This window comes from Meleagris gallopavo, chromosome Z, assembly GCF_905368555.1.
Source record: "Meleagris gallopavo chromosome Z, MGAL_WU_HG_1.1, whole genome shotgun sequence".
NCBI lineage: Eukaryota > Metazoa > Chordata > Aves > Galliformes > Phasianidae > Meleagris > Meleagris gallopavo.
The window spans coordinates 11,955,268-11,978,956 of NC_139435.1; the positions used below are offsets into that span (position 1 = coordinate 11,955,268).

Consider the following 23,689-nt stretch of genomic DNA (forward strand, 5'->3'; position numbering starts at 1 on the left):
CCTTTAGTGCTATGTTTTAGTATGAATCATAGAATCATTTGAACTGGAAGGGACCTTTAAAGATTATCTAGTCCAACTGTCCTGCAATGAACAAGGACATCCACAGCTAGATCAGATCCACAGCAGATCCACTGCTCAGAGCCTGGCCCAGTCTGACCTTGAATGTCTCAAGGGATGAGGCCTATAACACATCTTAGGGTAACTCATTCTAGAAGCTACAGACACCTCTGACCCACACTAAAAGTGGATGCTCCTTAGCAGAAAGAACTCGATGTTTCTCCAGTGCTGCCCTACACAGGCTGGAGACTTGCAGTACTGTAACCTGGAAGTAGTACAATGGGGAAGAAGTACAAGCAACAACCAAGAAACAATAGAAATGAGTTTATTTTGTAAAAAGTTATAAAATGAATATTGTACAAAAATAAAGTCTGTAGAGAACTTTGGTTGATTAACACAAATGACTGAGACATAAATCGCAGGTGAAGTAAAAAACTCCAGAGAAGCACACTCCTGTTTTCAATAAGGTCTAAAAAAAAAAAAAACCAAAAAAAAAAAAAAAATCACAAACTTTACCCTTTTGTATTTTGAACGTAGTGATTTGCTGCTCAGAAAAGTGCTGAGCAACGGAGCTGTGCATGCCCCGAGCACTGCGTCCAGCTCTGCGCCAGCAGCGAGCGCCCCTTGGCTCGCAGGTGCTTCTGGCGGCATCTCAGCCATGCCCTGCCCTGCACAGGGTGAGGTGTCCCCATGGCCTTGCAAAAAGAGCCCACAGCTGGGCTCTGCGCAGCCAACCTCAGCCCAAGGAAGCAGTGGCAGTCGGTGCTGAGTTTCATCTTGTACACGTGGTACAAATTTCTAGGTGTGTTCTGGACTTTTCTGACCGCTAGGCCCTTCTTTTGGGGTGCTCCGAGGTGTCCCCGTGGCCTTGCAAAAGCCCACAGGTGGGCTCTGCACGGCCGACCTCAGCCCAGGGAAGCAGCAGCGGTCGGTGCTGTTTTGCTTCATACAAGCGGTACAACTTTCTAGGTGTGTTCTGGACTTTCTTGACCACTAGACCCTTCTTTTTGTGGTGCCCCGAGGGGCCCAGGGCAAAACAAGTGAGGAGAGCCATTGCATGTGTGAGATAAAAGGTTGGACCATCACTTCTGCTTTTCAATAGGGATTTTTTTCTTTCTTGTTGTTTTTTCTTTCTTTGTGGGAGTTGATGCTTCACCGATCATCAGGTATGTCTAGAGACCTGCACTGCGCTCCTTCAGGAAAATAGCCTCCAGAACGGGAGAGTGGCAGGTAAGAACGCCCTTGCTGTACAGCCTCCCTCTCTGTAAGGAAACTCAGACTGTTCTGCTGTGTGGGTATGATCCTGTAATATTTCAGCAAATTATACAAAACTCTTTGGTTATTTAACACAATCGTTTACCTGAAGGCTACATTAAATCCAGGGCTAACTAGTAAGAGGGATTTAACCTTTTCTACATGGAAATATGGAAGAAAAAGCTTAAATAACTACAAGAAATTATAAGGCTAAATGTGATTAATTTCCATTTGTCAATAGTTATATGAGGTCAGTTGGCAAAAAGTGTGAGAAAAAAAATTGTGGCTACATTTTAAATATGACTAGAATTAGTTTGTCTAACAAATGGCTAATGCTGAGCCAAATCCTGTGACCCTCACTCATGTGGAGCTGTGTTCGCTCCTGCACAGGTATGACCACAATCATCTCCATGAGGAAGGGGTGCAGACTTTGGCACTACATTTTGTGAACATAATCAGGTTTTTGTTTAAAAGCAAAAAAGGTAAAGTAAGTGATTTTTTGCATTCAAGTTAACACCTTCAACAACATGGACCGTTGTTCCCAACTTATTTGTCTCTCCATATCTTCCAAGCACCTTCTACTTTGGCACCTTTGAAAAAAAAACTTTAATAAATAAGGAAAGGAGACTCATTATCGAACTGTAATAAATAACAATAACTTAATCTTAATAAATATCTTCTGTATATTTATGTCTCTGAATGGATGCATTGCATCAAGTAGTCTCTGCTCACTCACAATGACCAAATATAAACGTAGCTACGCAAGTGACATTAGTCCTTTGTAAACCAAAAGAAACACACTTTGTGTATGCCAGGCTTATTTCACTTACTATACTAGGAAGAAGTGCTTAAAAACTCAATTTGTTTTCATAGGTAGCAGAATAATGAAATCCTACACTTATTTTGAAGAAACGTGAGATGGAAATAATCAAACTTAACCAGTAAGTGGAACCAATTTGCTTTGTACTAACAGTGGTCCTACAGAACTTGAGCCTGGGAATTTTGACTTTTGCCTGATACCATCTTACATAGGATATTAACCTTATGACAGTTTACAAGTTTTCTTAAGCGCTGAAGAACCAACCTTCAGTGACCAACAGCACAACGTGTCTTTGGGTAGTGCTGAGGACACAGGCTCAGCTTCCTGGTGCAAGTGGGGACGACCCCACAGCAATGCAGTACTGCAGGGCTGTGTTTTTAAGCATGTTCCTCATGGATGCAAGTCTCACTGTTGGTGGACCGTGTCAAGTGGGAAAGGGAGTGTGATTGCCATCCAGCTGCTGGCATCCCCACCTAAGCTTTTATTTACTTTTCCTGTAGGACTTCAAATACCTCCATCTCTTAGGCCATCTCGCACCCCTAGGCTTCCACGCTCCTCGTTCCGCATTCTTGGTCCTTTTTTTTTTTTTTCTGTTCTGAGCAGGCACATCCCCGGGAACCTTGGTCCCTCTCTTTTCATCATCGCAGGAATGCAAAACTGGAGCCGCCTCCAGCGCACAAGAGTCAGACACATCCACACCTTTTTGCGGAATGTTTTTTCAGTATATGGTAAACCAGGTTATCATCCAAAAAGGACAAGTCATCATCAAAGGCTGTGGGTCTGCAGCAAGCTTGCCTCACTTTGTCATTTACTAGTTTTTTCTTTCTAGTTAAGTTTTTCAAAATTTTGTCATACGTGGTCTCAACTGCATCACAAGATCCACTGCAATACCGGAAGATGAGCTCTTCTTTGGTTTCATATCCCAAATCCAAGTCAGTCACGTTTAAATGTATTTCTGTTAAGACACATCCCCGATTTTTGCCCTTTTGGTTCCTCCTTCCCTTTTTGCTGGAATTCTCTACGTTTGTAGCTGCACTTTGCCGGTTCCTCTCCCGCCTAGAAAAAATTGGAGTCTGTTTATCTGGCGACCTCCTCAATCTCTTAATAGTGGCTTGAATAAAGTCCACTACCTCATCGAACTGATCTGGGTAATCCTCTGGCATATTAGCTGTTTGAGAAAGAGAGAAAATGTTTTGTAACATGTCAGCTGTCACAAAGTTTGTGGTTCAAAAACACAAGACACATGCAAGCTGCCCTGCCCATTACTTCAGACACACTAAAACCAGTGCAATCAGGAATCATAACTGAAACTCACTTGGGGGAAATAAATGAGATATCTACGTATCTCTGTAGGTGCCTGCTTATGCTTGGTAGCACTCCAGCACATCTTTCAGTATTGAATGAACCCTGTCAAAAATGACGGAAAGTAAAGCACATCATGATGCAAGTATTAGTTAATGGGTGGATAAAGCTACGTTAGGGGAAGTTACACACGCTCTTCTTAGCAAAGCAGAAAAGGGATGAGGTTTCTTTGATGCAGTTTTGTGATTGTAATTGTTAAGTGTTGTCTTTTCACATCAGCATTTGTTTGTATTGTTGAAGCTACCTATCAATAAGGTTTTCGAGCAGGAGAGAAGGAGGAGTTTCCCAGGGTGCCAGGCTGAGCTGTTATTCCTGGCTGAATGCCTACATTTTAATGCTTTTAGGGGATAATTATTGTCAGAATTTTTGAAAATGATCTCCTAGAACTATTTTGCATCACAAGACACTTATAAGACTGGGTGAAAATAGGTCAGAATAGAAGTATTATGTTAATTTTCAAGGTAAATTTTATTAATGCATCTTCTTCTTTGAAAGTTAAAATAGCTATTGCATTTTTCACTTGATATGTACTTTATTAGAGCTAAGTTATTCAACTAAATTAAATGTTAAAGTCAATGAAATATTTTGACACTGATAGAATGAACCTGTCCAAGGAACGTGGAATTGAATGTGTTCTTCTGAAATGTTCTAAGAATTGTATTTTTCATCATGATTTGAAATAACACCGCATTTTGAAATCTTTATGCTTCCCGTGGACTAAATCCCTCAGTGGAATTTGCTTTGGTGAAAACAGTTACTTAATGACAGGTCAAGCTGTCAGAAGTCCATGTCCAGATGCCTGTATCTTACATTATAATTAACTGCATATTAAATACGTAAATAACTGCAGTACTGAGATTGTTTTTCTCATTTATTGTGCCAAAAATTGAGTCTTTGAGGACTCACTTCCTTTGCAGGAAGACCTAAGAGGATGCTTTCTTCTGTAAGTAATTTGTAAGTGTCCACCTGCACAGCAGACTGGTGTCATGTACCCAGCCCTGATTGAAAGGGTCTCCATCTCCAAAGAACCCCTAGGAATTTGCAAATACTGGGAAAAGTGACGCGGTGTGCCTGGCCAGCCTTCAATGCCTGCGTAAAGCTGCCATGGCTCTCACCCAGATAGGTACTGAGATAGGAAAAGATCCATGGCAACAAGTCGGGGCCACGCTTCCTTAATGAGTACTACGACATATAGGTGTCTTGATGGGAGACTGGGCAGTAGAAGTCCCTGAATCACATGTGATTGGGGAATCAATACTTTTATAAGAGAGACAAAAGTCTCCCAGACCAGTGGGAGTTTCTCAGTGACTAAAGAAAAACACACACATGGGATGGATGCTACCTATAGAGTTATACAGGACCTAAACAAGGCAGGATCCTGCACCAAGCCCCATATTCCTGTCAACTGATAGCAGGTGCATCTTTCTGGATCTCCTTTGGCTTTACCTCTCTATCATGAACCAAAACAATTACTGTGAGTCATACCCACTGGCTGGGCAGGTAGCACTGGATGCCCCACTTAGTTCTGTTGCAGGATAGTATAGTCTGTCTACATTGAAGAATACTGCCCTACTAAGCAAGGTCTGGGTCAGGGTGGGATATATTCCATAAAAGCAGGAAGAGATAGACCTCATGCTCAGTCAAGCAAGAAGACCCACTTGGAGCTGTCCCAGCATCCACTGCTGAAGTACGGGCTTTGCCCTGGCATAGATATAGATGGAAAGGAATTTGGTACTTGGTCTTGTTGATGGAGGACTGGATGGTTTCTAGGTTTCTATTGCAGAAACTAGCCTTCTTTGTTTACAACCCCACTGGGGAAGGCTGTGACTCTGAGGAGTCAGCTCTGGCTATGTCATTCTCTATTCTCAACTTCCTTGTAGCAACAGTGTGATACAACAAGACATTGACTGTAGAGACAACTTCCAACAAGCTGGAAAGCATACCAGGGTTCAGCAAAACCCATGCAGTGGACAACCATCAGGAACGAGATGGAGAATTACTACAGGGAAACTTAACCCATGCCTGGAGACTCTTGTCTGATACCTTCAGCTTCATACTTACCTACTAGCACAGCGCAGGAAGTGTTTTCCCCTACCCAAGGAGGTATAAGGAAAACTCTGAAATACCTGAAGAAATAACAACCCAACTAGACATACTGTTTTTATGCTTGCAGTTCAGCTGCAAAAATGTCACCCATACATGTGACGAGGGTGACAATACAGGATTCTACTTGAGTTACTAATACTAAAGTATTAGTAACTAGAGTGTCCAAGCACTGTCCTGCTCAAACAAATGAAGTATGCCCTAGAGAGCAGATAAAGAGGGGAAAAGGCCCATGCAGTGGTCTGTATTCCTGTTTGAAGCCCATGTTGATATCCATCCTGGTTCATGTGACATCATTATCCCAAATGCACCAATGGAGCTTTCTGTGCTGAAAAGAAGCCTCTAATACTAAGATGGGGTAAACACACTGTGGAACAGACATGAAACACTGCTAATGCAGGCATGGAATGCCAACACAGGAGAAGGTGGAAGCAGAGGGGAAAAACTAGATCAACTAAACAAGACTACAGGGTAACAACTAGAAGAGCCTATCTACACACATGGACTTGCTGCAACTAGAACCTAGGGTAACTAGCAGGATGACTGACTCCACTAATCTCAGTGGGGCTCTAACACAAACCACACAGGAAGAACTCCAAGCTGTAATCTGGGATGAAGCATGTATGGCCAATACAACTAAAGAAGATGAAGATCCTTGCTCAGCTCATCCCCTCTTGCAACATCAGGCCACTTAGGAGACTCACTGGGAGAGCTGCCAGCACTATGAGTGTGATGAATGCCAATTTTCTGTCTCCAGGGTGGATTTCCTCTTCAGCACAGGGAATTGGAAAATATCCCAAGCAGATATCCAAATCATTATAGAGGAGTGCAGTGACCCTCAGTAATTTGGAAATTACATCACTGAAGGAAACACAAGGCACACAGGTGATACTTGGGAATATTTGGGGACTTTTGAGAGGGTGGTCACACAGTCCCACTTGAGGAAATGTTCTGGACAGTGAATGTCTACTCACCTACAACTGCCCAAGTCATTACGAGACTATGTGTGTACATAATTTAAAACACAATGGTAGCTGTGTTACTGTGCTACTGAGTGAATCCTTGCAAGTTTTCATAAGCAATAATACTCCTCTACCCAAACTAGTCACTATCAATGCACAGTGCACCTTTTGACACCTTTTAACTGGACTACAGATATGACTCAAGTTTCCTCGTGTAGTTTAGTACTACTTGAGGAACAACTCCAATCCCTGCTGTCAGCCAGACTCTGGTTGGCACAGTTAAATAGAGTCCAACAAGGCTGAGCTTCAACACACTCAGCAGCAAGGCAGTTAGACCCAACAACAAGTAAATCATGGATCCAAACCATGGGATGTACCCAGACTGGCTTGGAGCTAATTATCCATTATGAGAAGCTTGCAGGATTTTGAAGGAAAACTTGAGAACCAGGACAGACATTTTATGACTTAATAGGTATAGTCTGTTGTCCAATAAGCAAGGGTGAAAAACAGAGGGCCTGGAATTAAATGCTCTATTAAACACGTGAAGTAGAACCCTGGGCAATCAAGCAGAAGTACCATCCTTAACACAAGATGTGATGGGTTGAAACAAGGCACTAAAGATAAATGTGAAGGAAGTTACCGCCAGATATCACACACGAATAAGCAATAACCACTGACCAAGGATGAAAGACCATAAAAGGCTAACAGGCAGCAGGAGAGGTGGAGAAGATGGACAGTAGGACCACCCTAGCCTAGCCTCCCTGCATCACAGCCACCACGTGATGGGCACTTGTTTAGTCTCTGCACTGTAGTAAGTGCTGCTGGGGAGTAGGAGGATGCTAAGCTGTGTGGTCAGGGAACACCACCACAAGGACAAGGGCAGCTGTGGCATCCAGTGCTGGATTGTGATCTGAATAAAGTCTCTTGATTCATCCATGGTCTGTTTAATTAGTTATCTCTCTGTTGCAAACACTGCTTGAAAGCCATTTATAGTCTCGGAATGAAGATAAACAGCCTGCCAGCTTTGCTCTCTAAAAAGCACTGTATGGATCATGCTGGCTTGAATCCACACTAGAAAGAGCTTTTTTCTGTCAGGATTTCACATCCCTGGGAAAAGGAAATTACCATGCCACCACAGTTGGCATGTGTGTGATATTTACACATACACACTTACAAATATGTGTAATTACACACACACATATTTTTTCAAAACAAACTAATTTACTGACAACACTTCCCTTCTGGTGGAAAAGCTGAGAGAACAAACATGACAGATGCTTGTCAAGCTGTACAAAGTACCAGCAAAAAATGCTCAGATACTACAGCAACAAAAGCAGCCAAATCCCTTCTGAGCAGCAGTCCCTGGTCCCTGGCCCCAGGGCATGAAGGAGTCAGAATTTAAAAATATGAAGCCATCTAGGATGGGATAGGATAGCCCACAACAGCATGTGCTCAGCATAAGTTAGTGAAGGCTCCTTGAAGGAAAGACCGTAAATCCTGAAAAGTAACATCCATCCTTGGGAGACACAGGGCCTCTGTGTATCTTGCTCATGATGTGAGATAAGGGCTCAGATATCCCAGTGGGACAGTACAACAGGGCTGAGCCCCCATCACTGACATATGCTGCCATGAACACTCACAGAACTCGTGCAAAGTCATCAGGTTCTGTTTGGGGTTTGCAGTACAATTTTGAAGGCCATTTCCTGTTCGCTGAACTTGCAGAATATTGGCTGAGCTTCTCCTTCCCATGATATAAAACCTCTCATCCCATTCTTTCCTCTCTTGGCCCTTTCATATTCCTGGCATACAGATATTTTAGCATCTGCCAGTGGGAGCAAGGGGCATACAGTGGTGCTCCAATGGGAGCTGCAGAGAGTATGTATGATCTGCTCCTGCTCACAGAGTCAAACAGAACGGTTTGAGTTTGAAGGGACCTTAAAAATCATTGGGTTCCAACCTCCTGCGACTAGAAGAGAAATGACGCATTAGATTAGGCTGCCCATGCACCATCCAACCTGGACTTGAACACTTCGAGAGATGAGGCATCCATATCTCAGTCTCCTGCAGCTCCCTTCCCCTCCCACTCTTTCAGTGCCATGCAAAGAACTGACCAGTCAAGTAGGAACACGCCTCCAGTGGAATCACATCTCGAGTGTGTTTTCTAGTGCCAGTATGTCCAGACAGGGCTACAAAATGGCAGCCCTCAAGCTCCTTTGCTTCTGGGCAGCTTCATGTCCAGCTGAACCAGGGCTATTGATCTGCCAGGAGTTTCTCAAAGGATTAGAGAATGAATAAAAAAAAGGAGGAAAGAAGAAACATCACAGGACTGGTGAATACACACATCCAGAAAAGTTACCAGGCTGGAAGTAGAGTTGGTAACACCAAATGTCCCAAATTCCAGGATTCTAACAAGAATAAAGAAATGTAATCGATTTTATGAAGATATTTAGAAATCAAGAGTATCTACATCTTCTGATTGCTGTCTGCAAATCCTCTGCTTGCCTTCTGAATGTGCAGGGCATATTCAGATCAACATTTTAACTCATTTTTTTGTTAGAAACTTCCCTGTTTGAATGCAAACCAAAAATCCCAGCTCACTGCTACTCTCCAGAACCTGAGGCTTTGACCTGCCTGTCCCCTGCACAGTCCGCATCCCCTGGACACAGCAAGGGCTGGCAACAGGTGCAGGCTCCTGCAGCAAATATCTCCAGGGCTCCCCACCAGCCCCTGCAGAAAGCCATTCTGGAGCCATGCTTTGCGTGCACAGGAAAACATGCTTTCCTCTGGGCATCTTCTCTGTTGCATCTCCCCAGAGCCTGCTGTTGCATTTTCAGTTAATTAGAGACACCATGTGCCAGCAGGACAGGGATCTGGTGGCTGCGCTTTTGAGAACACTGAACAGTGGTCAGACAGTTTTCTACCTAAAATAGCTCTAAACGAATATCCAAAGCATGCTCACTGCATTCTGAAGAAAACTGCTTCCATTAAAGAAAAATGGGCATTTTATTTGTCTGTTCAAATGAGATCAAGATTACATTTTGTAAAACTATTCCTTTTATTTCACCAGGAACAATTTCATTTTAAAGCCAAATGTTTCCCTGCAGTGGTAGTAACCCAGCATGGTAGAGCAAGAAACACTCAGTTTGTACCTGACCACAAATTGGTTTCAGTGGGAACAGATGGACCTTCCACTTTTGAGAAAAAATTCCAGTTACTCATTTTGGTGTCTGGTCATGGATTTAAAAGGCTAACTACAGCCTCTAACAACCATGCTGTCTATTTTCTTTTACAAGAAAGGCATAAATTCTATTAATTGCAAAATAATAACTAATAAAAGTAGATTTTCCTTTTTATTTTTTATTTTTTTAATATTTCTACTTTTTAGAAATATATCTAAAACTTTAAGATTGAAGTTATTGGAAACTCTACTTCATGGAATAGATTTCTGTAGAGACCTCAGGAAAATGTAAGAGCATCATAGCAATATCAGCTGGCATTCTGCACATTCTGAGTTAAAGTGATGTAATAAAAATCACATAAGGTATACTAAAAATGATAAAATTAGACTTTTGTTTTATACTGTAGCTTCTATGCATGCATTTGGGGATACTGTGAGTACCACATCAAAACATCATGCTAAACATTTAATAAAATTACCAGGATAATATTTCACTTAAATATAGCTGTCTTTCAACTACAGAGGTTGCAACAACAGCATTCAGCATCTAGTTTCAAGTAAGATTTCAAAGTTCAATGGATTTAATCCAGCTCATTATAATGATAAGTGTTATTTAGAAAACCCAGATGCAGATCTGTGTTAGGATCAAATGACCCCGTTTCAAAAACAGTTCTGGTACTTTCAACTGGGCCCTGAACTTAAGTATTTTAATTTCCTTCTTTCCTCCAAAGTTATAATCATAGAGATGTTTCTTCCAAGATCACTTGCTGGTGGGAAATATATATATGTAATGTAGCCCTAATTGTAACTGCAATGAATCACTCTTTTTTTTTTTTCACTGCTTTTGAAAACTTTTCAAGTTAAAGAGAGTAGATTTAGGTTGGATATAAGGAAAAAGCCTTTTACAGTGTGGGGTGGTAAAGCAATGGAACAGGTTGCTCAGAGAAATGGTGGATCCCTCATCCCTGGAGACTTTCAAGGCCAGGCTGGACCAGGCTCTGAGCACCTGACTGAGCTGTAGGTGTCCCTGTTCACTGCACGGCAGTTGGACTACATGACCTTTAAAGAGCCCTTCCAAATCAAACAATTCTATGATTCTATGAAGATGACTCTGGTACAGCATTGATTCATGATTTTTTTCTTATGCTTAGCTTGTTTTGCAGTAATATTTTCAGGTACTTCTTGTAGTAGGTGGACAAGCTCAACTGCAACACTGAATCACTCCATCTCATACCACGAAGTTCTACTTTAGGAGACCCCTGGAGCAACCTGTTTGTGGAAGTGTAACCTTAGAGATGCTAAAATTACTCATGTTATTATCATTTTGCTTCATAAAGAAAGTGTGAACTGCTATGGGGACAAAGCATTTATTTTATTGAAAATGAAGTACTTTTTCACAGAATCATAGAATCATGGAAAACACAAAGCTTATTGTGCAGGCTTCAAATCAAAGGCAGCTGATAAAACTGGTTATAGTGAAAGGTGTTCACGATTTAAACAACTAAAACATACCTTTTTAGGAGTGTCTTTGCTTTCATGCCTTGCATGAAAATCTGCAAGGTTAAGAATGAAATTGAAACCAGTTGGTGTATCCATTAGGAAACACCAGCATCACAGACACCAGGGGTAGCTCATCTCTAAATGTTTAATACAGTTCTGGTTCACTACGCCACTGCCTGCCTTGCCAGCTCCCAGGAAAAAAGCATCCCTGCTCTTATGCAGAAAGCTCTCAGAAATGGGCCTCTCACTGGTGTCACCTGTCTCTAATTAAGGCAAAGTGCTAAGTAACCTGGCTAAGTCACCCAGAGGATGATGCTGGGGCCATGCACACCAGTCAGATACAATAACGCAGAACTGGAAACAGGCACGGGCTTCAACTACCTGCTGTGCCTGTCCCTCGCAGAGTGGCCAAACTTTGTGTTTGTGTATCCATGCTACTTCCCATAGGTTGGTCATAATTGAAATCTGCAGAGTACTTCATATATTTCCACACTGTCAGGCTTAATGCCTCCCCTTGCATCCTCTGCCTGCTTTCTCACAAGTATGAGATGCTGAATCTTCCCAGGGAACCTTACTCTGTGGTTTGCAACAGAAGACAAGGCAGCAATAACAAGACCATTACAATTGCTGCCAGTAGAGCAATGGCTTGGTCACAACAAAAGGAAAAATCAAGGTTAGATGAACTAGATGAAGAAAAGGAAGCAATCTTGTGAGCTACCATGTCCGCAACAATTTCTTGTTCATACGGTCAAGGTGTGAGTTGTTCCCAAAGTTCTGCCTGACTCGAGCTGGGCACCCACCCTCACCAATCTTGGGGTTGTCAAAGGGGTGCTGCATCTTGCAACCAGGCAGGATGTGATCTCACCTCAGCTCTGAACAGCCAGCAATAAAGTACTGAGGAGCAGAAAGTTTTTCTACAATTGCCCCCAAGGTTTTGATACAGACCTTGGCCCAGCCTTAAAGTACAGGGGACACTGAAGCACACAAAACACTCTGTGTGAAGTTACAGCATGAACAGTGTAGAGGGAAAAAAGGAAGCAAAGTGAACAGCTTCTTCCTGAAGACAGTGATGGAGTCGGAGCCAAGTCTGGGTGCAGCACACAACTGCCTTACTGTCCACTGTGTCTTCTTATGAAAGCCATGCAAGCCTCCACATCTGTATCAAAAGGAAGAAATCTACAGATTATCAGTACAGATACCAGTTGATTTATGCTAAATGCTTTGTTCTCTTCCATCCCTGAGAGAGCCTCTAGCAAGTATGTATTACTGGGACCTGAAACCTGTGAACTGTATTAACAACAACATCTACCTAATGAACAAAGCACAGAGACTTCAATGGAGGAAATATTATTGGTAACAAGAATAAACTCTCTTTAGCATTCCTGATGCAGAAGTGATCCAGGTCAGCCCTCACACAGCACCTCATGTTGGTCATACAGCTCTCGAAACATGAACAGCATGACTGAAATAACAGCAGTGCACCACTTCAGTGACAGATCAACACAACTCTGATCAAGCAAGTGCTCCTAGGCTGCTCTTATGCTGGATCTCTCAGCTTTAGGGGTGTGCCAAGGAACAAACAAAGGCAGCAATGCAGCAGAAAGGGGCCCCACTACAGTCTCTACCCTGGATCAGTAAAGCAGAGCCTGTGTGCAAAGCCAAGACTGATGACGCTGCTGGGACAATCTCTGCTGCTATCTGATTTTGATCTGACATATAAATACATGTTTTTCAACATTTTTTGCAGTAGGTATGATACAGAGAGTTTTAACATCACAGTTTTGAAAATGTTCTTGTTATAGTGACCAGTTCACTGCACTCGGGCAAAAGCTGTGCCGCAGAGCAATCATGCCAGGATGTGTGCAGTACTGCTTGTCAGATGGTGTCAGTGGCTGTTCAGAGGCAGATGGGATCTGTCCTCTCCTAAACTGCACTGGATACATGCCTCCCTGTCAGAATTTTTGTAATTGCTGGTTTCATCAAGGGAGTGTTGTATATTTGGGATGGGAGCAGGGGTGGTCCAGACATTTTCGTACATCATCCTGTTACTTGAAGGGCATACAACCATCATTTAATACTGTCTTGCCCAGATGCAGGAAAACAAGTATTCTGAAATCAGTGCTTGATTCTTTTTGGGCCTTTGCCTGTTCATCAATCACTAAGGTGTATAAAAGTCCTACCAAATTTGAAGAAATGCATCCTCAGTTTTCAGTTCTGTACCAGTAAGTACAGATTAAGGCAAAAACTATTAAGTCACACAATGTACTTTATTCCTTAAAAAGGAATGCTGATGTTTGAAATGTCTTAACACAATTCATTTTCTGTCCTTGATCTCAAAAATAGACATATTTATGTCTTAATGCTTTATTTGCACCTATCTCAAATATAACCTTTTTACTTTATTTTCTTTCTTCTCTTTGTAAGCAGGATTGGATTGCCAGGAATCACTGAAGTCTCTTTTGGTTCCACTTAGCAAGTAGTACTTGATCAGAAACTACCCTGTGGTGTCAACCATTTCACCAACACTAATAGTATCAGTGGCTTATTTAGATGTCTGATGATCTTCAACATTGTTATGTTGCAATATTTAGTATTCCTCATTTATTACTTGTCATTAGTTTATTTCCAGGGAAGTATAACAATCCTTAACAAGTGTTGTTCTTGTTTGGCCTCTGTACTCTAGTTTTTAAGACACAGTTGTGTGGTGCTGTGTGTGGGATGAAGACTGTATATTTGCACTAGGTATTTGCTCTATTTGCAGTTACAGAGGATGGGACTCCATGACCCCAGTGACTTTACTCAGTTTCTGTAATTTTTATATATTTTAAACCTGCATTATGCAGGAACACTGTAATTTACAACAACACAAGCTTTCATTTTCAGGATCCTATTCTGGTGGATAAATAATTCCTCTCCTAGCAATCCATTAACAACCATTATGGAGCTGAAGAGAATTTCTGAGACATATTCATGAAGCCTACAAAAGGTGACCAAGAAACACATGTAAGGTGTGTTATCTAGCAGCCTACATCTGCAAAACATCTAAAAGGACCCACACTTCCACTGGAAAATTTTTGAGGCCCCTAAAATGAAAAGGACGGAAGACATAAAACAAAGGATAACTGTTAAAATGAGAATAAAACCAGATTCTCTCACAATTCAATCATTTTCTCCTTACTTCTCAGAACACCCTTCATGGGAACGTATTCAGAAGAAATACCTGAGACTTCAAAGACAACAGATTCTAGGGTTATGTGAATCTGGATTTACCCAGATGTGCCTTGTTCTTTCTATTCTAGAATTTTGCCTGTGAAAAGAAGATGTCTTTGAATGCCTGAGATTTCTAAATGACTAGAAAATCCAAGTGTGCCCGTGCAATCAAAGTTCACTATATATATGCTGGCCCAGTGACATACGCATACTCGATCTGAGAGTGGATGGATGCACTGGTTTTACTGCATACACAAAGATCAAATGACGAGTGTGACACCTGCTCATCTTCTCTGATGCATTGCATTTACTGTGCATGGGCAGGTTACCTCTGTGGCCTGTGGGTGTCTTACACTAAAGCACATCTGCAGCGCTTCAAAGTGTTTTGGGCAGGAAAGCCTGTACGGAAGCGTGGGAGTTCTGGTTTATAACACAAAATATATCTAATAAATACTGTAGGGAAGGTCATGCATTCATATGGAAGTATAATTTAATACTGGTTTTGCCCTAAAGAGCCCTATAATATCACTGTTCATCCTACATACCTTCCATAATAGTTGACAAAGTTCCAGCTAAATGCAGAACCTTAATATTAAACGCCTGAGCAGGGATACAAAGAATGTTTAACAGAGGTAAAACGCATGTATAATATGGTGTACATGCCACAACGTGACAAAGGAGCTCCAACAACAATTCACTATTCTGTGGCCAATGAGCAACTCAGCCACTGTAACTTAGAGAAACATTTTTCCCTTTTATTAGAAAGTGACATTTCTAATTTAGCTTTACGTGTGTACTGTTAGCTCTTACTAAAGATACCCATGTGATCAAAAGACTTCTTGCCATGTCCTACATACTAGGATACTTCTGTCCTCACACATGTGCTGATTATGGCTATAGAGGGCAAGCAGTTACAAAATGTATCTGCTGGAACCACATGTAAATCAAACCAAGTATTTTTACAATTATTTTGTTTCTTTTGTTCTGTTCACAGTTACAATTATGCTCTTCTACCTGCAGACTGTAGCAGGATGAAAGCAAAGAAAGGAAGGGTTTCTAACTTCACCAACTGCACAAGCACTCTTCATGTGAAATAAGCTGTCCCATGAGCACTGATGCCTAGAACATCTACAAATGCTGGAATTATCTCAGGTGCCCTACGAATACAGAGGCTACTCTCACCCCAGTGTCCAGTACAATAAAAAATGCAGAACACTACAATGCCAGCACTCTGCCATATCTAATTACTGCCCTGAACAACAAAGGTCAGCACATTACACCTGATCAGCCTGTGAGGGTAGGACCTCGTGTGTAGGCTGGAATGAAGAAGGGTTGCAGGCCTACCTGAAAGATGGGTAGCATCTGGTGACCTCAGAGCACTGTGCAGAGAAAGCAGACCCATTAAATGGGAACACATAAATGTGCTGAATGTCTACGAAAAAAGATCTGCACTCCAACAAGGCATATGGCTTGCTGGAGTCAAGCCAGGAGTGCGGCTTGATCTCACAACCCCACCAACCACGTCTGAAGGTGGCAATCAGAGATGTGAGTCTCTTCCCACCTAGTTGAACTGGGGTCACTTTAAGGGAGAACAGTGTGCTCCAACTCAAGCGCATGTGGCACTCCAGGCAGATGAGCCAACACGGGTGATGGTGGAACTCCCAGCACTCCATGAGCTGCCTGCAGAGGTACTGGGCCATCAGCCCAAGGGACACAACGCGCAGCAGGACAACTTGCAAGCCTGCCAGCAGGCCACACACATGCCTGATGCTTGCAAGAGAAACCGTAAGGTCCGTGTGGTACAGGCACAGCCCCTTTCATATGTGTTTTACCTCTCCTTTGTGTAGGAGAGTGTGTGCCACCAAATGGTGAGCTGAGAGAAACCAGTGCACCCAAAGGCCCCAGCTGTGGTTATCCAACATGGCAGCTGTGGCGGAAAGGCCACAGCATATCTAGGTGGGATCGGCCAGCACCAGGCTTTGTGCTAGCAGCCCGCTCCCAGACACCACAGGCTTTTAAGTCAACTAAAGCAGCGTGAAAGTGATTCAAAGTATTTCACCACATTCTTACAGGCACCTCTCTCCCCTGACTCACCCAACTTGGCAGCAGAGCTGAGAGAAGAGTCTCCAGTGCTTGGCTGTGGGTGCTGTACTGCTGCTGCGCCAAAATCACAGAAACTCCCTTTTTTCTTCCCGACTTCTGCCACAAATAGCAGTGCCGGTATTTTCCCCTCGCAGCCACGCTATTGATTTGTGAGCCTTGCAGCTGAGAGGCAGAGGCCAAGCTATCAGCCTTTTCTGAAAGACAGTAACCTGGGATCCCTCTCTGGTCAGCAGAGCCCACCCTGCTCTGCAAGAGAGGTTTTAGGAATAGGCAGCCACAGCTCAGGTGAACACAGCTCACCTTTCTTTCCACTTGTTTAATGACTCTACAGAAAAAAAAGTAGGAAACGATGACAAGTTTTGGATTGCTACCCATCCCCTCAAGCTGCTGGCAAGAAACCAACTCACAAGGAACCACATTCCCAGAAGTAACTTTTAAGATAAAAGCGGCATTGTATAAATACTTCCTTCTTGGAAAGACAGAGCACTAACGCTCTACAGCCCGTGCTGCCTCTCCCCTAATGCTCTCCTCAGCAGAGAGCCGGCACTGCAGCAAGCCTGTGCTGATGTGTCCCTGCCTGCAGTGGGATAGCTCTGTGCCCCATTGTCTTCTCCGCCATGGCCCAGTGGCAGGGGACAGGGCTGGGGCAGGAGGAGATGGCAGCCTCAGAGAGGAGAAAGTAGGATCACGGAGAAGAAACAGAGACTGAGAGGGTAAGGAAGCAGATGTATGCGTGGGGAGACACGGATCAGGAGCTGGATATCAGAGGGCGGATGCAAAGCAGAGTTGTGGCAAGCAATTCTCCACTCGGCGCCTCCACGCTGCCTGAGCCTGGCTGCTCCTGGGGAAAGCAGTGCGAGGCTGTGGCTGGGGCTGCTGCAGCCGCAGGAAAGGACGTGCCTCCCAGTAAGGAGATAAAAATGAATCCTGATTACAGGATTCCCTCTCCATCCTCCAATGAGCTAAACAAAGCGGGCTGAGCAAGGGCAAAGGGAGCAACCTCTGAGATGTGTCCCAGCCTTTGCTGAGAGAATATCTTTATGATCCATGTGAGTATTCTGCCACTTCTTATTGTGTCATATTAATTCCCACTTTAAAAAGCTGGTGGTGTTAGCCTAACACACACCACTGCAAAAATCCTCTATCTGCTATTGTAGGAGACCTATTATTAGTGAGACATTATTATTATCTTTCATTTGGACTGTAAGCTGTCTTACGGTGAGCTGGTTCATGTGGATTGCTCTGCACAGAGCTCCCAACTCTTTCCCCCCTCCACTACTCTACTGTAAATTTCCATGTGGACACACTAATTTGGGGATAAAGCTCCAAGGAGGATTTAATGAAACTCAGCAGCATTCCAGGATGTGCACAGAGCCTCAGACTGCGGCGCCCTGTCTCCACCAGGACCGGTGCCCGCTGCAGACAGTGAATAATTGCATTGGCAGGGCAGAGCACTGTGAGCAGGCTGAGGCGGTGGGGAGGGAGCTTCAGTGCCTGCGTCGCACAGCGCATGTACCCGATTCTCCCGCCAGCTCCTCTGCTCACTACTAACCTCCTCATCGCTCTATGCTTTCCAACCAAAGGGATCTTAGCACTGCCAAGAAAGCAGGGACAGAAAGGGATGGGGGTCAGTGCAATTGCCAACCTGGAGCTTTTGAGGATGATTTGTTTTGGAGCTGCTGGAGGCAGACCAGAACTGACTGGGGGAGACGTGAGGGCAAAAAGGTTGGGGACCATCCTTTCCTCACCCTGATGCTTGGGCAAAGGGGAGAGGGTTTAGCAAGACAGACAGTGGTGGCTACAAAGGGGAATGTTTCTTACAGTCACTGTGCACAGCATAGGGAGGCGGCAGGCTGATGGGGGAGAGATCGTCTTCAGGCCCCTCTACCACTGAAGGGGGCCCCTCGGGAGGCATCTTACCGGTGGGCAGGGGTGAGGTGGAGACCGTGTTGAGCAGCACCACGCAGACAGCCACAACATCCCATAACTTCATCTTAGATCTCCTTCCAACACGGGCCCCTGACAGGAAGGAGAAGGTAGGGTTAGCTCCCAGGTGCTGTGCTCCCCCAGCCCTCACCCTTCCTTGCAGCCCTGCAGGCAGCAGGGAACAATGACCTTGTGCTCTCTTTTCCCCGCGACACCTCCAGATTCTCCTGTCCCCATCATCTCCCAGAACCGCCATCTCACCAACAGGGAGAGAGGGTGCAGGATGGCCACCGGCTTCTCTTTGCCCAGGGGATGGGAGGGTGTGAGTGTGTCCCTGTGCTGGCAGCCAAGTCATTTTGTGCTCATTCTCCCTCAACACCTAGGCAGCGCCAGGGCACCTGTCCCCTGGCTGGATCGGGCTGGTCTGGGCTTCAAGACTGTGCTGCTTTGCTGTGGGGTGGGCAATCCACCTTTTCCCTTTTCCTCTTCTCTCGTTTCTTTACCTTTCCTTTTCCCCTTCCCTTTTCCTCTTTCCCCTTTCTTCTTCTCTTGCACCTTTTTTTTTTCCTCTCCAGTCTTTTTTTATGACTCTTTCCCTTTTCCTTTTTTGTTTTCTTTTTCCTTTCCTTTCCTTCCCCCCCCTTACCCCTTTCTTTATCCTTTTCCCTACCCCTCTTTCTTTTATCTTTCCTTGTTTCCTTTTCTTTCCACTAGCATTTTTCCTTTTCATTTCCATTTCCTCTTCCATGTTTTCCTCTTTTCTCTTTCTCTTCCTGTTTCCCCTCCCTGTTTACATATTTTCTTTTTCCTTTCCTCTTTTTTTTTTCTTTCCTCATTCCCCTTTCCTTTTTGCCTCCTCTCCCTGTCATCCTTCTTATTGTTTTCCCCTCTTTCTCCTTATCTTTCTTTGCCTTTCCCTCTTTCCTTCTTCTTTCCACCTCTCTTCTCTCTTCCCTTCTCCCTTCCAAGCCTCCTTTCTGCATGCCTACCCTTACACATCCCGATACCCACCGCTCGAGGATTACAGCTGCTCCCAGCCCGCTTCTGCCTGGTGGCAGCGGGCGGAGAACGGCGGGGCGCCCGCCAGGGCCCGCAGCCCGGCCCGGGAGGGTGCAGCCCCACAGGAGAGACGCGCAGCTCCCACAGCCCAGAGCTCGGAGCTGGTCGCGGCGCGGATCACGTCCAGGCGCCAGCGCTCCGCTCTCACCTCGCCGGGTCCGGGGCCCTGTGGTCCCGGGGAAGGTGCCCGCCCCGATCAGCCCGCGCGGCCGCAGCCCCCACCTCGCTCTCACCTCCGAGCTGGTCTCGTCGGACCCGAGACGGACATCAACGCCGGGGCGCCGAGCGGCCGGACGGGCGATGCATGTGGACCAGGTCGGGGTCCGACCGCCGGGACCGTCTTCGTGAGGAGGAGGCGTGGAGAAGGGGGACAAGGTTGCAAGTCTAGGTGGAGGCAGAGGGCAGCCGCCAGCAGAAGCCCCGGCGGCTACTCCCGCCGCTGCCGCAGATGCTGTGGCCGCGACTCCGCAGGGGTCTGTACCCGCTCCGGCACCGGAGCCGCGTTCAGCAGCGGCGGGAGCGGCCCGAGCCACGGGGAGCGCCGCCTGGCAGCGGGAGCTGGCTCTGGGTGCTGCTCTTGGGACCCTGCCTGGAAATCTGAGAAAGACACTCCATCAACAACTGCGGGGAGTCAGATGAAGACATCAGGGCTCCTGTAACGCCAGCTGGTCCAGCACCGCGGGGAGCCGCGCACCGCTCGGACACGCACGCAGCGGCAGGAAGGAAAAAAAAAAAATAAAGAAAAAAAAAAGGGGGGGGGAAGGCAGCTGAGGAGGGGAGGGAAAAATATAACAAAATCACACCACCCCCCTCAGCCTGCTGGGAGAATCAGAGGCCGGCGCTGAGATCTGCAGGGCCGGTAGCAGCAGCGGCGGCGAGGCTTCGTCCTCCAGATCGGGGGTCCCGTCGCGGCGAAAGCTTAGATCCAAGCGGGGAGCGGCGGGAGGCCGGGCCGGTGCCGTGAAGCGCCCGCCGTGGCTGTGCCTGGGCGCGCCCGGCTCCCGGGGTGCCGCGGGGCTCTGCGGGCGGGGACGCGGGGCTCAGCGAGGCGCTGGGAGCTCCGCACCCGCGGGCGGAGGGATCGCGGAGCCGGACGCGCGGACGCCGGGGCTTTGCCAGGGCGACTCTGCGCCGCAGATGGATTTATAGGGCCCTTTGGCAGTGACGCGCCCTCCGCTGATTCGCTTTCAGACCCAAACATACACGCTGGCCCCCCGCACCGGACCCCGCGGAGCCTCCAAATATCTCCCGGCTGAAGTCACCGGCCCGACATACCGTGCGCTGCGCGGCCGCCGGAGCAGTGCCCCGGCACCCGCTGGCTCCGCGGCGGCGGTGCCGGGCCGGGGTAACCCAACACCGGCACGGCCCCCCCGGCTCCGCCGCCCCCGCGGAGCTCCGCACCCTCCGCAGGTGCCGGTGGTGCGGGGTCCCTGGCGCCCCCCGCGCCGCTGCGCGGCACTGCGCGGCCCTTGCGCGCCCTGCGCAAGAAAGTCGGACTCTTTGGAGGCCACTGCAAAGTGGCCGTAAACAGTCTTGGCTTACAGCCGTGCGCCGTGTATTTATGACTCACCCAGTTGTCCGGAGGTATGAGGTCCTCATGTCGCCGGTGCTATGAAATTAACGCGGCAGGCGGCTGGGGAGAGCACAGGGCTTGTAAGCGGGCCAATAAACCGCTCCGTCTGCATTGGGCCTTTTTTTTTTTTTTTTTTTTTTTTTTTTTTTTTTTTTAGTGGGGGTGTGTGTGTATTGTGTCCTGTTTTAGGATGGGGATACCGGAGGGGCAGGGATGCGGGTTGTGCAGTGGGACGCCGCGAGGAGCTGCTCGCACCCGGCGACGGTGCAGCGCTGAGCAACGGAGATCACGGGCGGAGAGGGACGGAGGGGTAACAAGGAGGGGTGGGGCTGGCGCTTGACACGGCCGTGCGGGAGCTGTCACCGCAGCCCGGCTGCGGATGTCTTTCCGGCTTTCCTCGGCGGGATGTGCGAGTGCTCATGGTTGTGCTTTCACACGTGTACTCTCGGGCTCGTCTCTCTTTCCCGGGAAAGGCGAGCAGCCCCCGGCAGCCCCGCCGGTGACCGTGCCCGCCCACCCTCCGAAGCGAGGGCGGCTGCTGCGGCGGGGACGGTCACGACGGCGGCCAGGAGTCCGGCAGGGAGGGAGGGTGGCACGTCCGGGCACCATCACTACATTTCATCCCGTGTGCCGCTCCTGGGGCACTTCTTTCCTTTCCCTTCCTTTCTCTTCCTTCCCTTTCTCTTTCTCTTTCTCTTTCCTTCCCTTCCCCTCCCATCCTTCTGTCTGTCCCAGCAGGAAGATGGGGACTCTGTCCCACCTGCCCGGGACTTTCTGGTCCCTGGGAAATCAAACGATGTCCCCAGGTGTGAAGGGTGTACAAGCGCTTGCTTGATGTTCTCATGGGGGTGAAGGCGCAGATGCCCCAGGTGTGGTGATGATCTCAGGCCAGGGTTTGGTTGAAGTGGAAGCAATGTTTGTTGTCTGTGAGTGGTGAAGGATTTTGAATCATATTTGTTGGAAATGTGGAGAGATTTGTTAATATCATCTGGATGGGCTGTCAGGACAAATATTTCTGAGAGTAGCTTGTTCTAAATTTCAACTAGATGACAAGATGGAGAGATGAATGCCATCCTTCATTGAGCAACATAGCTTTTCTATTGATGCAGGCAGCATGTTAAGGTGGAATTTCAAAACTATCTTCTGCTCTGTCTGTGATGGAGGAAGTAGCATTCCTTGGGAGCATACTTCATCCGTACAGGAAAAACAGATTTGCTGCACAAACAAAATCTCAATGTGTTATGTGATTATATTTTTTAAAAAACATGCAAGCTATTTATTTTCATAACCTGCCATTTTGGGAAAGATTGCTTTGCACAATATATTTTTTTTAAGGCAGCGAAGTAAAATACTGCTGAGTATGTTATCTCCCATGTTGGTATCACACATTAGAAATGAAAAATCATCCTTTTTTTTTTTTTTTTTTTTTTTTTTTTTTTTTTTTTGGTAGAGGCAATCCAGCAGTAGTCACCTGGAGAAAAAGTTTCTCCTCGTGGTCATCAGTGAATTGGTGGAACATGAGAGAGCAACGTGTTAAAAGAAATGGTATATTCGGAATCCATACAATACAGACACAGGCATCTGATAAATGCATCTGTTTATACGTAGGTGCGTGCCAGAAGGGGCCAGCAGAAGGCACTGCAAGAAGCAGTGGTGAGTCTGGCTCAGCAGCACCACTCTGGGTGCTCTCACTGCTACGAGTTGGTGAGCAGCAGTGGGGCCACAGATACTGTGTGCACCTGTATCCACATCTACATGCAGAGTGCCCCAAACATAGTGACCCATTTGTGCAGTGCCCTACACACACAGTGTCCCATGCACACAGTGCCCCATACACTAAAAGCCTCTCCCAGGCCCCAGTCTGAACAGGAAGGTTTGGGGAATGGATGCAGCCTTCCAGTTAGGGGTTGAGCACAGAAACACTGAAATGATTGTCTTGCACTGAGAGGGTGGTGACGCACTAGAGCAGGTTGCCCAACGAGGTTGTGGATGCCCCATCCCTGGAGGCATTCAAGGCCAGGCTGGATGTGGCTCTGGGCAGCCTGGTCTGGTGGTTGGCAACCCTGCACATAGCAGGGGGTTGAAACTAGATGATCTTTGTGGTCCTTTTCAACCCAGGCCATTCTATGATTCTACGATTTTAACAGAAAGATGTAAACTGAACGTTTCCTATATGCACCAAATGAAATGAGGTCAGTGTGATATTCCTTTGAGTGGGTTTTGTCAGTGCAAAGTCACTAATTTCCTAAAAACAACATCAGGTGATGAAGCCAAGGCACTGTGTATCTGCAGTACCGCAGGAGTTTATTTTCCTTACTTTTAAAAGCTGCTGAAAGCCTGGTTATAACATGCACATTATTTTGCTCATGTGAGCCACAGTGAAAGGTAATGTTATGCAGATGTCCTAGCTGCACTGATAGGGTGGTTGGAGTAGATGGGGAGTGACCCTGCTAGCTGTTAATCACAGCAGCTATTTACCTGCTGCTCTGGACTGCACTGGCAGTCCTGGGGCAGGGGGAGTGTTACTGAGAGCTCAGTGTGCTGGAAACTAACGCAGCTGCCGGACAGACAGCATCCACAGT

The 23,689-nt window shown here is 46.3% G+C and overlaps 1 protein-coding gene across 5 annotated transcripts; it reads right to left on the reverse strand.

The window, feature by feature from the left end:
- Positions 1-366: 366 nt before the first annotated feature.
- Positions 367-21,416, reverse strand: GDNF (glial cell derived neurotrophic factor). 5 transcript variants are annotated; one of them, XM_085213276.1, is made up of 4 exons: positions 20,810-21,408; positions 19,768-20,131; positions 18,371-18,568; positions 367-3,299 (listed from the first exon to the last, which is right to left on the reverse strand). In XM_085213276.1, exons 3-4 carry the CDS (start codon positions 18,540-18,542, stop codon positions 2,815-2,817), a joined length of 657 nt encoding a protein of 218 aa, XP_085069402.1. In that variant the 5' UTR covers positions 18,543-18,568; positions 19,768-20,131; positions 20,810-21,408; the 3' UTR covers positions 367-2,814. The 5 variants fall into 5 exon arrangements, 4 of the variants coding, with proteins under 4 accessions (XP_085069402.1, XP_010723654.1, XP_010723655.1 ...); XR_014880400.1 differs by lacking the exon at positions 367-3,299 and adding an exon at positions 3,447-12,392 and having other exon boundaries at positions 18,470-18,568; positions 21,105-21,412; XM_010725352.4 differs by having other exon boundaries at positions 19,768-21,408.
- Positions 21,417-23,689: the final 2,273 nt, after the last annotated feature.

Excerpts from the sequence above, each read along its gene's own strand:
- GDNF (XM_085213275.1), bottom strand. The coding sequence starts at position 21,133 with ATGAGGACCTCATACCTCCGGACAACTGG. Across the intron at positions 20,132-21,104 it reads TCATACCTCCGGACAACTGG|ATTTCCAGGCAGGGTCCCAA; the intron begins GTGAGTCATAAA and ends TGTCTTTCTCAG.